Here is a 16,956-nt window from a genome sequence, read left to right as displayed (position 1 = left end):
GAGTGGTCTTTGTGCTTGTGCCAGTTGCAGTCACATTTCCTTTGACAACTTGTTCTTACCTGCCCCTCCTTCAGCATAGCATACACTACTGCAGGCTATCAACATTAAAATGAAAAGGCAGCCCTGTCTTCTTTCATCCAAAGATTTGCATCTTGGTTTCCCTAGGTTGTGACAACTAATGTACTTACCTGGACAGAATGCTGCAAGCTATTCACATCCTCATGATGCTCAAAGACAGGTTAAGATGGAATGTCATATACCGCCTTCTATATAGGCCACAGATGAGATCTGCCCTACTTAGGGCCATCTTCTGAGCAGAGACCATATATGGCCATCTCAACGGTGGCCTTGACTTTTCTGCATTGTCCTGTTAACTCGCCAAGTCCTCGCGAGAATTTGTTGTCGGCTCCTATCGACCTGTAATTCACCAACAACACACCATCAGACATGCAGGATAAGTAAATATTTATCTAGTGATTAAATAGACTATTATCAGACAATCAACATGTGAGAAGCAAAAACAAGGATGTCACAAGCTGGTCAGGGTAGCCAGGGGCTCCAGTTCTTGGGCTTAAGTGGCCCCATCTTCCTCCTTTAGACCTCTCCGCCCAATTTAATTTTCATCATTAGATACTGTGTCATTAAGTCATTTTGATTGACAGCCATGAGAGCTGTGCTGATGCACTTGAATGGGATGGTCTCAAGCAATGTAGTGGCTTTGGGTGAGCTGGGGCACTGTTTTATGATTTTGCACAGAGTTTTGTCAAGTTTCTGGATATTTCCTCAGACCGTAAAATGTGTTGAGTAGCTGCCAGAATTTGAGTACATTTTATGACTTTACATATTATGTGGTAAGCTCTTGGGGATTTGCCTTTGTGAGAGCAGTGTCTTGGGGTGTTGCCTGAATCTGAGCAAAGTAGTATGGCTTTGTCTGAATAAGGCTAATATCTTGGAGCTTTGTTGAGTTGAGCTAAAGTCTAGAGGCTTTCCTTGTGTTAGGGTAATTCTTGAGGCTTTGCCTGCATCTGGGCAAATCCTTGAGGCTATGCATGAGTAAGGGTAAACTGCTGGGTCTTTACCTGCGTCAGGGCAAGCTCTTGGAACTTTTTCCAATTTAGGAGAGGACTTTTGTGGCTTTACATGAATTGGGAACAAGTCTTTGGGCTTTGCATGAATCAGGTTAAAGTCCTTTAACTTTGCATATGGTTAGGGGGGGAGGGGATGAGGGAGGGGACATTGCGCCAACGGCGACTGATGACTGGTGGGGGGGGGGGCCATGGTGGGGGATTAATTCAATATCATGGCCACATATAACTTCCTAACCTGGAACGTAAGGAGGATGGCCCATACCGCCAAATGTTGCAGAATATATAATCATCTCAAACGCCATTCAATACATATAGCAATACTCCAAGAAACCCATCTCACGACTGACGAACTGGGTAGAATAGGCAGACAGTGGACGGGTACGATTTATGGTTCGGAAACATCGACATAGAGTACTAATATGGATAACTTCCGGGATACCTTTCACAGTTCAACACAAACAAATAGATAAGGACGGGAGGTATCTCCATCTGAGAGGAGTATTAGATGGGAAACAGTTATCCATAACAGGAATATACGCACCCAATATCAAGCAGGGTGATTTCCTGCTATCTACTTATGCAGCTCTATCAGGGGACCCATCAATACCCAACATATGGGGGGGGGAGATTTCAATTGCGTACCAGACATAAATGTGGACCGATCTCACCTCCCACTCGAGGGCGCTCAGAGTAGAAGACTCTCACAACTGCTACAGATATGGCTGACAGAAAGGTGGTTACATGATGTGTGGAGGAGGTTACACCCCGCAGATAGGGAATACTCCTTCTTCTCCCCGGTACACCAACTCTACACTCGGATAGACCTGCTACTATGTTCGAGTGAATTAACTCAATCCTTAGTCAAGGCATCATATTTAGCTAAAACTATATCAGACCATTGCCCATTGATGGCATCAGTAAAATGGGGCAGGTTGACCATGCGCACTCCTACCTGGTGATTACAGCCCTCCCTGCTGAGAGATCCCCCCTTTCAGAACTGAGATAGCAGAGGAAATAGACTCATATTTTAAAATAAATACAAACTCGGCAACATCAAGGGCAGTGGAATGGGACGGACACAAGATAGTAATAAGAGGTATATGCATGGCGGCAACTGGCGGAGCTCGTAAAACACTAAATGCAGAACTGAGTAATATCGAGAAGAGACTACGGGAGGCGGAAAGGACGATGGATAGGAACGGAAGGTACGGGGGAATACGAGTGAACTGAAAAAACAATGGGTCGAAACTGAAACGCGTTTACATAAATTTGATTACCGACACTTCACGGCACGATTACATGCCGAGGGGGATCGCGCCAGCAGGTTGTTGTCCTGGCTGGTGAAGGGAGGACAACAACAACAACACACTATAAACGCTCTACGGTTAGATGAAGGAAACATCATAAATACACAACAGGACATCAATGAGGCCTTTAGGAAATTCTACGCCACTTTATACAGTCCAGGTCCCCCCCACACCCAAAGAGCAGATGAGGGAGTTCTTTCAGACAATTCAATTAACTCAGTTGACGGAGCCACAATTGCAAGATCTGGAGAAGCCCATAGAGCTGGACGAGATCCAGCACGCTTTGAAACAAATGGCTCATAATAAAGCTCCAGGGGGGGATTGGCTCCCGGCAGAGTATTGTCAGGTTTTCGCAATGCAAACGATAACACCATATCTAGAAATGCTGAAAGAAGCATATGAGCGTGGCCACCTCCCAGAATCACAACGGGAAGCAGTCATAGTAATCCTACACAAAAAAGGGCGTGACCCACTGGATGTCCGGTCCTATCCACCCCTGTCTTTACTGAATTCCCATTGTAAATTGCTAGGAAAAGTGCTGGCAAATCGGCTTCTCCCATTGATGCCAACACTAATCCACCCGGATCAATCCGGCTTCATACCCGGCCGCAGTACCCACACAAATATAAGATGCCTATTAAGATTAATAGCTGAAACCCCGAAATTAGACCACACACACGAACATCGGTTTCCATAGATGTGGGAAAAGCGTTTGATACACTAGGCTGGCCATACCTGATGGAAGCCCTGAAACACATGGGCTTTAGAACTACATTTATACGCTGGGTCACAACGCTGTACGCGGACCCGAAAGCCAGAGTAAAAACAGGCAGCACAATCTCTGAAAGATTCACAATAGGCAGAGGAACTAGACAGGGATGCCCCTTGTCGCCACTCTTGTTCGCACTGGCTATTGAACCACTCGCAGAGCGACTGCGACATGAGGCGCCGAACTGGGGAATCCCAGACGGGAACGAACACAAGGTCGTCTCCTTGTATGCAGATGATACATTAATATACCTTCGTAACTGATTGGAATCCTTGCCGGACCTACTACAACTATTAGATAAATTCGGAGACATATCAGGACTGCGAGTAAATTGGGCGAAATCATGTCTGTTCCCGATGCAAGCAATCCTGCATCCCCAGAGAGAACCAATATCCACACACAATCTACAATGGTGTTATACCACCTTCAAATACTTAGGGGTACAAATATATCACGATGAATTGGACATCAGAGAGGGGAATCTAGACCGAACGATCAGATCCATAAAGGGCTCGATGCCCTTTTGGTGCTCACTGCCATTCTCACCCATGGGGAGAGTGGCAATAGCTAAAATGATAATACTACCCTGAATCATGTAATATTTCTCGGCTTTGCCGATCAAACTCCCTAAGAACTACTTCGCGTCACTAAATAGCCTACTAACACACCTTACGTGGAACACCGGGTGGCCCTCACCAAAATGTATATGCCGCTAGAGAAGGGAGGGATGGGCGTGCCTCAGTTCGAGCTGTACTATGCAGCAGCACAAATACATTGGATCATGGACTGGATGCGTAACCCACACGACTCAGAGGGGCGAATGGTGAACACTGTGCTAGGTCAATCGAACTTATTAAATTGCCTCGTTGGCCGAGAAAATTCACTGCAATGCATCAATATACTGATGGAGGTGGCGGAATGGATATGGCGCCGATACGTGATGATGAAGGGACGTACACCGCCGTATTCACCTAGAATACCATTACTAGCCGCTCCGGGATTAAATAGTATAAAAGGACAGTTCAATTTAACTACCTGGGTCACTAAAGGCGTCCATCCTATCGGAAATATATTCGAGGAGGGACGCCTCCTGTCGTACGAGACACTAGCTGATACGTTAGAATTAGGCAGGGGCGAATTTCTAGCGCACAGAGCGCTACAGCAAGTAGTGCGCAATACATCGGGCAACAATAATAGTGAGCCTCAAACCTCGACGATACTCCATGAGTTATTGCTGGGGGCTGGTGAGTAATCAGATATCGCCCGGATATACATGATACTGCAGGATTACCCAGAAGAAGCGCAGACACAAGCCAAGACCAGGTGGGAGGCGTCCCTGATGGCACCTCTAACCACACAGAAGTGGAACACTGCTCTGGCAACTACACAAGAGGTATCGTGCAATGATCGTTTCCGATACACACAACTTAATTACTTACACCAGACATATCCGACTCCAGCCAGGTTGAAACGAATGTTCCCACAATCCAATCCAGACTGCCCAAGATGCGGAACGCTGGAGGCGGATTTCCTACATATGACATGGAGCTGCCCTCCGATGCTCCGTATATGGCAAGAAGTGATGATGCAGACCGCTATCTGGATGGGACTACCCTTGGTCCCTACCCCGGAGTCCTGCCTCTTAGGGGTACTCCCAAGACGAGGAAAAGACAAACAAAGACACAGATGCACTGACCTCACATTTATTTTACTTAAATGTTTAATAGCAATACAATGGACATCGCCCAGCGCCCCAGACATACACCGTTGGACGTCAGAGATGTTACATTGGGCTAAGGCAGAAACACAGGTGTTACACACACTACAAGACAGTGGAATGGAGATCAAGGAGCTAGAAATATGGGACTCCCTCACAGAGCAACTCGAACAAAAAGATGACTCCAGACCCCCTTGAACCGTGGATACACTACCAAAAGTCTGTTACCATGTCAAGCACTACCATACCTAAGATCCCGATATATTGAACAACCGATCTCGCCCCATACCTTTATGTGTAATCTCCTGCTTCCTCTCCTAGCTCCCCCCGCGACTGGCGACTGAATGCTTATTCCTCTCTCCCCCTACACCCCACCCCTGCCCTCTCCTCCGTCCCCCCTCCATCGGGATACCCCCTCCTCAATTGGTCAGACACATGTCGAGATTATTCATGAACAATTTAATTTCCAAATGGCGTACCATTGTTAACTTTCTTTTTGAATGATGTATAAGAGATCTGTTGATGTATCTTGTGGACAAAGAGATGTACCAGATATAAGAAGATCTGATATTATAATAATTTGTGATATGTAAACCCCACTGTAAAATAATGGATGAAAATTAATAAACAGATTTAAAAAACAAAAAAAACTTTGCATATGGCAGGGTAAAGTCCCAGGGTGGATTTGAGGTAAAGGGGGGCATTGATGGTGGACCTATGCTGGAGAGCATCTCCCAGCTCTTTGTTACGTTCCCAGAACCTTTAACCTCCTTATGTTTTTCTTACAGTGTCTGATACCATTCCTGTTGAACCAGTGTGGGTCTCTTCTTTATTACTTCACGCTTGCATCTTCAGGTAAGTCAAACGTATCATGGCCTCCACATTTCTTCAGTTCCTAGTATGCTAACAGTATTTCATTACAGTAGAAAAGTATCCACTGCCCCTGCAGATTTTAGAAATATTCACAGTTTTAGAAATATGCACAATGGCATTGCTTTCCATCCTTGAGAGGCAACATGAATCAGTATGAACATTCTTTAACAACATTCCACAGTTTTGTGGCAAACCATAGGTATAAGAAAATCATAATACCTCTATGGAGTCCCTACAATGGCAGGTTGGGCTAACTCATATCTGTCTTATTGTAATTAGGATAGAGATGGCCTCACTTGGTCTTCCCATTCGACTCTTTAAAGGTAGAATTTAAAAAACCATGAAACTTGAAATATGACTATCCACCGTTTTCTAGGTTTTGTGTGGACAAATAATTTGATATGTTGCTAGTAAAGAGATTAGATCTGATCTGCTCTGCTCTCTTTAATTGTCAATTCAACTCGCACAATTCCATGAGCTTATCTGAATGGTCCCCAATAGGCAAGGGGGGCATTCTACTTGATTTTCATTGAGTATAGAATATGAAATCTATCTCATGGCTTCTAGGTCATTTGTTGGCTTGTAGGTTGTCAGCTTTATTAGGCAGAAGGGTGTCAGACGTTTAGAAAATCTTTATAGGCTCCGAGCCCGGTATCTGGGGATGTCTTCATATCCCTTGTTATAATATGTGTGGGTATTTTCTTGTGGTAACAGGTCGTAGTATTACTCCCCAGTTTGCCAACTCAAGTTTCTTGGACTAAATTTTGGTAGGCCAGATGTTGGTGATACACATGGCGCATGTAATTTTATTGCCCTCGTCTTGATCACAAATAAACTCAATACCTAATATGTTTTGTGAATTTATTCAGCAACATTCCTCAAATCAGCGTGACGATTTCAAGATGTTCTGCCTATTTAATATATTGTGATGACCTTCTGAATGGTACATAGGACACAAGTCCAGTTGTGCAGTAGCAGTCTCATTTGCTGAGTTGTTAGTATGAGACAGTCTAATGTCTTAACGACAGGCTGAGGAAGTAGTAAAAACTGGCTCTCACATGATAATTCTAAGTTTAACTTTATTGGAATTTGATATAAAGTGTATAATGTTCAAGCCATTAATGCTGGTTACTTTGAGCTCCTCGTTGTTATTAGTTGTTTCCATGGTGAGTGTAGGATTTCCTTCTCTTCTGTCTCTGATCCAGTGATTATTGAGTACTTAGTTATGCTATGTCTCTTTAAGTGTTTCTATGATAGCAGAGATAGATCCCTTCAGCAATTCCTTGAAATAGTGTTTTTGTTTTTTTCCCATTAAATGTGACTTTGTAATTACTGCACAGCTATTTTAGAGGGGATTGTTAACCAGAGCTGCACTGGTACCCTTTCATTTTGGTACCCAGTCTGCCCAATATGCCAGATCACTGCAGTGTCTGTACTGCACTGTGCAATGCAAAACTAGAACCATATTGAGCAAGAGACAGCCGTTTGTGACAGTATATCCGATTAACACTTTGATGACCTAAATGGCAGAACGGGCCTGTGGTTGAATGGGTCTTGGTTCTACATGAGGGAGAGACCGGCATGTCTTGGAGTGCTTTGCATGTATCTTACTGCTCCAAGCAGTTCATTACTTAGTGTGTGCCCGCAACACTAGAGAAGCATCACTGCAGGGTCCTGGCACAAAAGGGGGCTGGCTATTGCCTCTGCCATCACTTCACTTCTGATCTGATTGACCTAAAGCAGGGGCAATGAGTGTGGAAGGGAAGAATGTGGCCAATGCAGTGTCTGGTCTCTAAAATTATACCTAGAGCAATAAACAAGACATGAATGGCTGCAACGTTTATGTTTTTTTCTGTGGCCTTCCACCACTCAGATGAGTAAGCAATGTACTGCACTTAGGGAAATGGCTCAGTTGCGTTCTTTATGCCCTGTCGAAGGCTTTGTAGGCCACTCCGTGTGCCTGAGGTTGTGAAGGGATGATATGTCTGTCAGGCCTTCTGGTGTCCTAGAACAGTCCTTCAGACAGTACAGTGCTGCTCTCTGCTCAGATTGTAATTTGGTTAAACTCTGTTTGCATAGCTTTAAAGGCAATGGGACTGAATGATAAGAACACTGCATTCAAGTAATGTAAGTCATGGGGTGTTGAGCAGTTACAGACTAGTGTGACAGTAGTCTGAAAAAATACATAAGTAGTGATTGATTCAAACCCTGAAGGTCAGCTGTGCTACTCTGACATCCAAGAGAGCTATTTGAAAAGCTTTGGGTATCTAAAGCTTATAGTTCCACTTTATTGCTCTGGCATTAAAGGAGACCTGTTTGGACTGCGTTCTTATCAGTGCCAAAACCACATGTATTACACTGCACCGACTGGTGCAGTGTACTGACATTTGAGAAGCAGGTACATCTGTGGGGCTCAATTACATAGTTCTGGGTCTCTGGCGAACCGCAGACTAGTTTGAAAGTGATTAACCAGGAGACACATTTATAAAATAGTTACCGAACTGCTTCTCCCTTAACCCTGACCTTGCTAATGTGGTGTTTTGGTGAAGTGTGAAACACCCTCGAGCATCCATTGCAGCTGGTGAGGCTTACCACCACAGCAACCCGACGGAGGCTCAGCCACCCCCAAAGCTAGAGATGGTGCATGCCAATCTCCCTCAACCCAGAGACACATGCACTTGGTTACTGGCATGTGTGGTGAGTTGACCCGGGAAAGGGGCCACCACCCTGACCAGGGAGCAGCGGATTCTGCAGCTTTGCTGAACCTACGGAGTGTTGGGTAGGTGGCCCATTTGGGCATGTACCACGGTAAGGTTGAGTTTGAGCTGTACACAATTGTACGGTGTGGTGAAATGAGCTCCTATGTGTTTTGGATTTAGTTTGACCCATACACAATACTGACCAAAACTCTGTCAAAAACTGAAATGGAGGAGGCCAAAGGAGGCAGAAGAGGTGAGTGTAACTTTGCCGCCCCTCAGAGCAGGTGCGTAGCAAGGCAACATAATGCAAGCAAGTTGTGTCAAGGTATGTTTATTGTATTTAGTGAATGGAGCTGTATTTGCCAGAATGGGCCACAAGATCACAATCTGAAGGCTTGAGAGCATGGCTGGAATCAGTGGTCCTCAACCACTTTCAATTGCAACATGCCTTGAATACTGATGGTAAAAAGTGAACTGGAGCTCTGAGGATCTTCTTGAATGACTGCATCGCTTATAGTTTTGCTTTTTTGCTTTGTCCCCCATCCAGTTTAAGTATCTAGGTACTAACACTAAGTACATATGGACCAGGCTTTGACATGCCAGTTCCAGCATAATACCTCCAACCTTCTGATAAATCTGGAGATCTCTGCTATCCAGCCAGCTCTTTAAATGACTCAATAAATCTCCATGGACAGACTAGATACCATACTGCTAAAGGTTAAAAAAAAAAAAAAAAAAACGAAATGAAGATCATCTCTTTTCAATGGGGAGAATTCTTTACACTGCTATCGTCTCCACTGACAGGACAAAGGATGAAATGGAAATCATTAGAATTCCAAGATGATGCATGTGCCAGCTCAGCGAAAAAATAAGAACAATCACAGGTTATGAGGCCAAAGAAGACTCATAGAAATGTTTCAGTTTTTGAAAATGTTGACATATCCAAAATAGCAACTACATATTACTTATTCTGTGCCTGGATCCCAAAGACAGAGGTGCATAAGTAAGCTATTGAGGAATTTTGGAATACAAGAAAATGTAAGATGAGATCATTACACCATGTTTACAATATGTCAGTTGTAATAGATGTTATGACCACGCATTCAGCTACAGCTGGCAGTGTCCCATTCATGCCTTATTTGTGTAGAATGTTTTATTTATGTGGATTGAATATAATATCATATTCTCATCAAAATCTTTTTTCGTCTCTTTACTGCTATGAAAAAGAAGAATGCTCAACAGAGTGACACATTTAAATTCTGAGTTCATTTGGAGTCCTCAAACATATTTTTGTTTTTGTTGTTGAGCACTCCTGGCTGATTCATAAATCGTTCTTTTTACTTGCACCACTAAAGCAAGAAAAAAGGCATAAGTACTTGAAAGTGCAAACTCCAATTGGGAGGCATGTATTTGTATTTGTATTTTTGTATTTGTAAAGCGCATTCCGGCCTTAGCATCGAAGCGCTGACAGAAAAGAAGTGAGTGCCAAGAAACTATTAACAGTAGGAGGACCACGCCTTATCTAGGAAATAGCCAGGTTTTTACCATCTTCCTAAAAACCATAAACTTCTGCTCCTTTCTTATGTCTAGAGGAAGCGCGTTCCAATGTTTAGCAGTCTCCACCGTAAATGCCTTATCGCCCCATCTAGCCCTGCGAGTGCGGCACACCTTAATCAGATAGGCTTCTTTACATCGGAGTTGCCTCCTCGGCCTGTACCAGCAGAGTCTGGAAGCTAGATAAACTGCTCCGCCTCCATGAACCGACTTAAATGTTAAACATAAAGTTTTAAAAATAATTCGCTTAGCAATCGGAAGCCAGTGCAAAGAGTTCAGACTGTTGCTGGCCGAGGCCGAGTGGGGAAGATCTAGGATCAGACGAGTCACATTGTTTTGGATCAGTTGGAGCTTTCTTAGTGACATTTTATCCAAATCAAGCAACAGAGAGTTGCAGTAATTAAGTCTGGACATAACTAACGCCAGGACGACTGCCACTCTCTCCTCCACCTGCAGGTACGGACATTTTTTTCTCAATGTTTTTAGAATCCAATAACCTGTTTTGACCATGGCATTCACTTGAGGTTTGAAACTAAGACAATTATCAAAAATGACTCCCAAATTTCTGGTGGCTGCAATAGGCGAGGGAAGCTCCCCACACTGCGAATGCCACCAGCGAGAGTTCCACAGCTCATTGCCTGAGCCAAAAAGCAGGATTTCTGTTTTATTTCTGTTAAGTTTTAGCCAATTCTGACCAATCCAGCAGTTGATCTCTTGCATACAGTTAATAAATCGATCTGCTGTTTCCTCCCAGTTTTGTCTGGAGACGGGAATGATCTCAACTGGGTATCATCTGCATGAAAAGTAGGCATAAAACCATGCGAACGGATCAGTTTGGCCAAAGGGGAGACATAAAGGTTAAACAGAGTGGGGCTCAGAGCCTATCCCTGTGGAACCCCACAAGGCAAACAGAACGCCGGAGACCTAAAATCGGTCCAACTCTCCATGATGGGTCTCTCGCCTAAAAAAGATTCCAAAATCTTCAGAGCAGGATCCCTAATCCCAGCTTGGTGGAGACGGGATACTAGAATCTGAGGAGAGATGGTATCAAAAGCAGCAGATAAATCCAATAGAACCAGAACTGCTCCCTTCCCCTCATCCAACAACCTTCGAATAGTATCTGATGTTGTAATAAGCGCAGATTCCGTGCTGTTGGCCTTCCTAAATCCGTGCTGCGACTGGTCTAGACAAGCTGAGAAGTGTAGGAAGTTCGCTAGCTCATAGTTGATATGTTTCTCAAGGATTTTAGCCAGCGTAGGACGCAAGGAGATGGCGCGTAGGTTGTTCAAGTCTTGTAATGACAAACCCATTTTTTCTTTCTGAGGAATCACTGTTGCTTCCCTCCACGAATTTGGAAAAACACCCATAGAGAGAATCTCCTGAAAACCTGGAACCAGGGCTAAGGCAACTAAATCGGGAACCTGTTGTAAGATATACAGAGGACAAGGATCATTCGGGACCCTGACTTAATTCCCATAAAAAGTTCTTTAATTCTGTCATAAGATGGAGACTGAAAATTAGTTAGCACAGGTATATCAATGTCTAGGGCCATATTCGAACCCTTAAAATGAGGTTCGGGCTGAAAACTCGAGTGAATTTGTAAAATTTTGTTTTAAAAAAAGGGAGCCACCTTATTACAAAAATCTTGAGAATTTTCCCTCTCAGAAGGTGGAGTAGGTATAGTGAGATTGCGTACCACCTTAAACAGTTCTCTGGGGGAATTTAAAGCCCCTTTAATTCTTGATGAAAAATATTCTGTTTTAGCCTTGACGCACGCCACTTTATAATGTTTCAAGACTGTTCTGAGTTTATCTTTCTCTTCTAAGTTAGGAGCTTGCTTCCATTGTCTTTCTTGTTGACGGTACTTCCTTTGTAAAAGTTTAAGATCTTTATTGAACCATGGACAACTGATTTTTTTAGTTCTAGAAGACGTTGAGGTCCTGGCCGGAGCCAGTTGATTAATACCATAGTTAATGCCATAGTAAAACTGTCTAAAACAGACATCTGAGAACCACCCACAGCTTCCCAACCCACAATTAAGACTGAACCTAACTGATGTTTTTTTTACCCTGCTCCAATGCCTTGAAGTTTTATCTTTAACATTCATATCTAGACCAGGAAGTGTGTTCAAACATCTGAAAATTAGGAGATGGTGATCAGTCCATTCAAGAGGCGTATTTATTACTGTCACCTGATCCTCTGGATGGACAAAAATCCCGTCAAGAATGTGGGCAGCAATGTGCGTGGCAGATTCAACTTTGAGTTCCCAATCGAATGTCTCCATAAAATTTAGCAAGTCCTTTATCTGAGGTTGTTGGGTGTCATCAAAATGAAGATTAACATCACTGAGAATAATGCACTTGTTAGAAGTGGCTAACGGCTCAATAAGGTTACACCACGACTGCAAAAAGGTAAAATAGGGGCCTGGTGGTCGATAGAGCAGAAGTCTCTCCAATAACACACTATTTCTTTGCCGAATCTTAAAATACATTCCCTCACACATCTTAAATACGGGGTTGGTGGCCTCCTATTGACAAATAAAGTGAGACCTACACATGATTGCCAGCCCCCCAACTCTTCCCGTCATTCTATCCAATCTATAAAAAGAATATCCTGGTGGTGTTGCTACAATGAAATCCGGGTTCGAGTCAGCCTTAGCCCAGGACTCTGTGACAAACAGACAGTCTAACTGATGGTGTTCAATCAAATCCTCAATTTCCACCTTGTGTTTGGATAGCGAGCGAGCGCGCATTAATAAGAGCACAGACTAGAGGATCTTTAAATGTGTTCATTTCTGTTTTAATCCTATGATTTCCTCTGTGTAGAGGTCCGCCGCCAGTTAAGGTCAGAGGTAACCAACCGCATCTTTCACACACCCACTCTCTCCAATTGTTAGAAGCTGTTGGAAACAGGTGTTTACATACCTTGCCTTCTGTAAAAGAGAGAAGGGTGTGGGATGAGTAAACCTGTCGCCTAGGTGTATTCCAAAGTGGAACTGGTTTCCCGGCCCCCATCCTCGATCGGACGCGGATGGGTGGCCGCATCCGGTTAAAAATAGGCGTCCCAGAGATCTCCTCCACCCCACATGACCAGGCAGCAACTAGACTGCAGTCCTGGTGCGTGGTAATAGCAGGACCGTAATGGAGGGAGGGCTCTAACCCACCCAAACCTCCGTTTAAAAAGCAACCCCACAAAGAGGCAAGGAAGCCGGTAAGCAGCACAATCAATCCTTCACCCCCAGAACATGCTTTCCTCAGAACATAATTGAAACCAAGCCAGGTCTAAAAACTGCCACTAATTTAAAAATATTCACTCAATAAAACGGTCAGCCCCCTCTGTACACTTACTCCTTTTCATGTGCTGGGGTTGAAGAATTGACCCAAAAGAGAGAATATAAGATCTTGCCCTCTGTTTTCTTCAGGAAGGACCAATCTCTTGTGTGAGTATGTTCTATCCCATATGATAATTTTGGGAGAATCTTTGATTTATAGACCATCGTAGGAAATGACCATCTTTTGCATGGTGTATCCACAGTTTATTGCCTTAAATGTTTTGGATGGCTGTAGAACTTTGTACACGCTGCCCCTGCTAATCAGGGTAATATGCCTCAGCTCCTCCTTTCAACATGATGAAATTGGTATTCTCCTAATTGATAAATTTAAGTCACCAATAAGTCCATAGCATATGCTACAAAGTGTACCCAGGGTGTGTAAATTGAATGTCACTCCTGGATTACTACACCCCTTGTGCCTTCCAATGCAGTAACAGTGTAAAAAATGGCTTCAGGTTTACCACTGTAGCCTGAATAAAGCAGCTGCAATAGAACCAGTCAAAACAAACTCTATGACAGGTCAAATCCTTCATTTTTTATTAATGTCACCACCATAAGGAAGAGTGCATGGTACTTAAAAGAATAACTTGTGGAATTTAATGTTACACATGTCCTTACAATGAAAATGCCCCAATGGCTATTTCACTGTGACATGGTTGGCTATTCAATGGAAAAGCATTTGGATGCAATAATAAATTTGATCATGTTATCTCTGGCAAGGAAATTTGATTCTTGAACTCTTTGAAATGTTAATTAAAAGCCTGATTCACTGATGAAATCTAATTTTTAAATAAATAATCTGGAAGAGGTACTTTTAGAAAGTTGCCTTTTCCCTACCTAAAGCCTTTGGAGGATAGTTTGCAATAGCCCTCAGTAATAATCCTAAACTCTAAAAACATATCTCTGGCTCCCCTTATTGGATTTATGTCGATTTGGCGTAATTTTATTTATCACTCAACTCTGTTTTTCTAAATTTGTTTGCGATTTCTCTTGTGTTTTGGCTTTATTACTGCTTTGGTTTTGCATAAATACTTCATATATTGCCTCTGAGTTGTGCCTGTTTGATCTGCGCCACAACTCACTCAATCTTGTAATTTTTCCACAAAACTTCTTACAGAGATCTTCCCCACGGCATCTCATAGGGCTGTCTGACCATATTTGTGCTGCTCCATCCTTGAGCACGTTTTTAATGGAAATGGAGGATTATACTCCCAGATGAGGATTTTAGGATGTTTCAGGGATCCAGTATTTGAAAACTGGAGGCAGGACCGTAATCCGTGATGCGCTGTTGGATTTTAAAACAACTGTTGGACTCTGATCTGGGCCCATTACACCGGAGTATCTTGCTTTTTGGGTAAAGCTGGTCATCTGTTTGGCAGTGGGTGAAATGGGTAAATTTTTAGTGAAAGTAATACATATATTCTGTGACTGTTCTTCCTATGGGCTCCGCTAATCATTGGCTTTGTAAAGGCGTGTTATATAATCCAACTACTCTTGATGTGGTAAGACAGTTGCAGAGTTCTTTATTCTCATGGAGCATGTCAGAACCATTTGCCAAAAAAGGCTAGAAGTTTTTTTTTTTTTTTAAGATGCCCTTTCTAGATTATACCAAAGCAGATTAACCTGTTTTGGTTTAATTTTGAGTTTGTTTCCTTCTAGACGTTTAAAAGTATTTAATCTTGATTGCTCTGTTGCAAGACGGGTAGAGAAACTGAGTGTGTATTAACTTATTCAAGTCTTTGGGTGGGATATAATCCTTATAGTTTCTGCAAAACATCTTCTTTGTTCTTGCTTGGTAGTTGATGATGCCGTAACTAATAGACAGTGATTAAAAGCACTAATAATTCTATCCTTTTTTGCTTTTCATATCTGGTCTTTGAATAATAGTAGCACGTTATTAATTGTTAGGAGCACATTGGAATCCCTCTAAACTCTGCCAATAGATTTTATAATTTCAGTTGTTCTCACACTCAGGTTCCAAGTACTAATCTGTTTTGTGGTGACTGCCAATTTAATCACAAGAATGGGTGGACTCTCATTGTATAAAGTATTGTGAGCGCATCGGAAAGCTTCTGAAGCAAGGCATGATTATAAATAATGTAATCAAATATATACGATCCAGTTGGTTTATTGAATGCGTCCTTATCGAGACAACCATTAACTATTATACTTCCTACCTCTCTGATTTTTTTTGATTAATAGGATGCTTCTTTTTATCTGCCTTAAGATGCTCTAAAAGGTGGCTATCAACCAGGTCTCCTCATGGTCTCAGGGCCTAATTTAGATCCTGTCGGAGGGGTTACTCTGTCACATATGTGACATATATCCCATCCGCCGTATTACAGTTGCCATAGGCTATAATGGGATTGTAATCCGACAGATGGGATATCCGTCACGCTTGTGATGGAGTAACCCTCTCCTCCAGGATCTACATCAGGTCCTCAGTCTCTAAAAGCTTCCAGTAGATTATTAGACATGTTTTGCATTAAAATCTCCTAAGACTGAAATCAGTTGAGTCTGATCAAAATTGATAAGACATGAAATTGCCTTATAAATTCAGGGCATTAAACGCAAGTTTTATTGCGTTTATTTGAGTATCAGATAATGATAATGTTTCATAATTCTATTTAAAATCAGCAGAAAGAAGATTAATCACACCTCCAAAAGTGTGAACACTGGTGCTGAGTGAAGTCGGACTTGTTTAGATTAAGAGCGCCTGCTAACCAAGACCAATCATTGTCATTGTCCCTTGGGATGTCTTTTGCCATATTGGGTTTTGTTACAGTACTATCCACAGGACCACAGATAATTGTTAAGGGATTATTTTGTACTGTACCATTTAAACAAGGGATCGATGGTTGAGGTGGTGCTCAATTTTATATTTGCTCTATATTATAAAAGGGCATCTTCTAAATGGGGGAGGTATAAGCCGTATGCTGGTCCCATGGCTTTGAAAAGTATCACTAAAGTTTAAAATATTTGAAGAAATTAAAGTAGAGTTAAAATGTACTTGTGAAGATGGCTGGGCAACATTTTTCTGAAGAGTTACAAGTTTAATGTTGGTGATTAAAAAAAGCTGCAGCTGTCGGTGCATATATAAAAGTACGAGTATCCATGGTCGATTAAGAAATATATTTCCTGCCCCAAAAAGATCAACAAACTCAATTTTTATTGGCACTACTGAGTTTTCTAATGGCATTTGCCAGAAGAACATGTATCAGTTGTGAAGTGTGCAATGTTAAATTGTCATGCTTTTGCTATGTTGTTGCTTTTTTTGAGGAACTCTGTGTGTGAGGGTTCAGTTAATACACTGGATTTATGTACAATCTCTCTGGGATCTGAAAAGGGAATAACTGGGGTGCTTGGAACCTCTGCTTCCTTTTGGGAATTGGGACATCTTAAAATGTGCAGTTGTCCAGGTCTCTTTTTTTAGTGTCTGCTATTTTTTACTTTATTCCGTACTCGTTTATTTTGTTTCATATTTAGATTTGTTGTCATTGTTTCAGGGAAAATATAGCCTGTGATAGTATTTGGTTTCAACATTCCGTTCTTTCCTTTCTTATCACCCGTTATCATCCATTTTATTCTGAGTTCTATTTTAAGTTTGTGGTTCTACTG

General features: G+C 42.4%; 1 protein-coding gene across 4 annotated transcripts in view; it reads left to right on the top strand.

Annotated features, from left to right (window-relative positions):
* Window positions 1–16,956, top strand: part of TMEM234 (transmembrane protein 234) — a 163,921-nt gene that overhangs the window by 79,541 nt on the left and 67,424 nt on the right. For all 4 annotated transcript variants that reach the window (XR_011201406.1, XR_011201405.1, XM_069223355.1 and 1 more), the window contains exon 3: window positions 5,670–5,736. Coding sequence is in view for 2 of the 4 variants with exons in the window: in XM_069223355.1 (XP_069079456.1) it covers window positions 5,670–5,736 (67 nt within the window). In the remaining 2 variants the exon portion in view is untranslated. The remainder of the gene's footprint in view (window positions 1–5,669; window positions 5,737–16,956) is intronic.

This window comes from Pleurodeles waltl, chromosome 3_1, assembly GCF_031143425.1.
Source record: "Pleurodeles waltl isolate 20211129_DDA chromosome 3_1, aPleWal1.hap1.20221129, whole genome shotgun sequence".
NCBI classification, from domain to species: domain Eukaryota; kingdom Metazoa; phylum Chordata; class Amphibia; order Caudata; family Salamandridae; genus Pleurodeles; species Pleurodeles waltl.
Note: the sequence above shows the minus strand (reverse complement) of the source record. Positions and strands in the feature narration are given on the sequence as shown.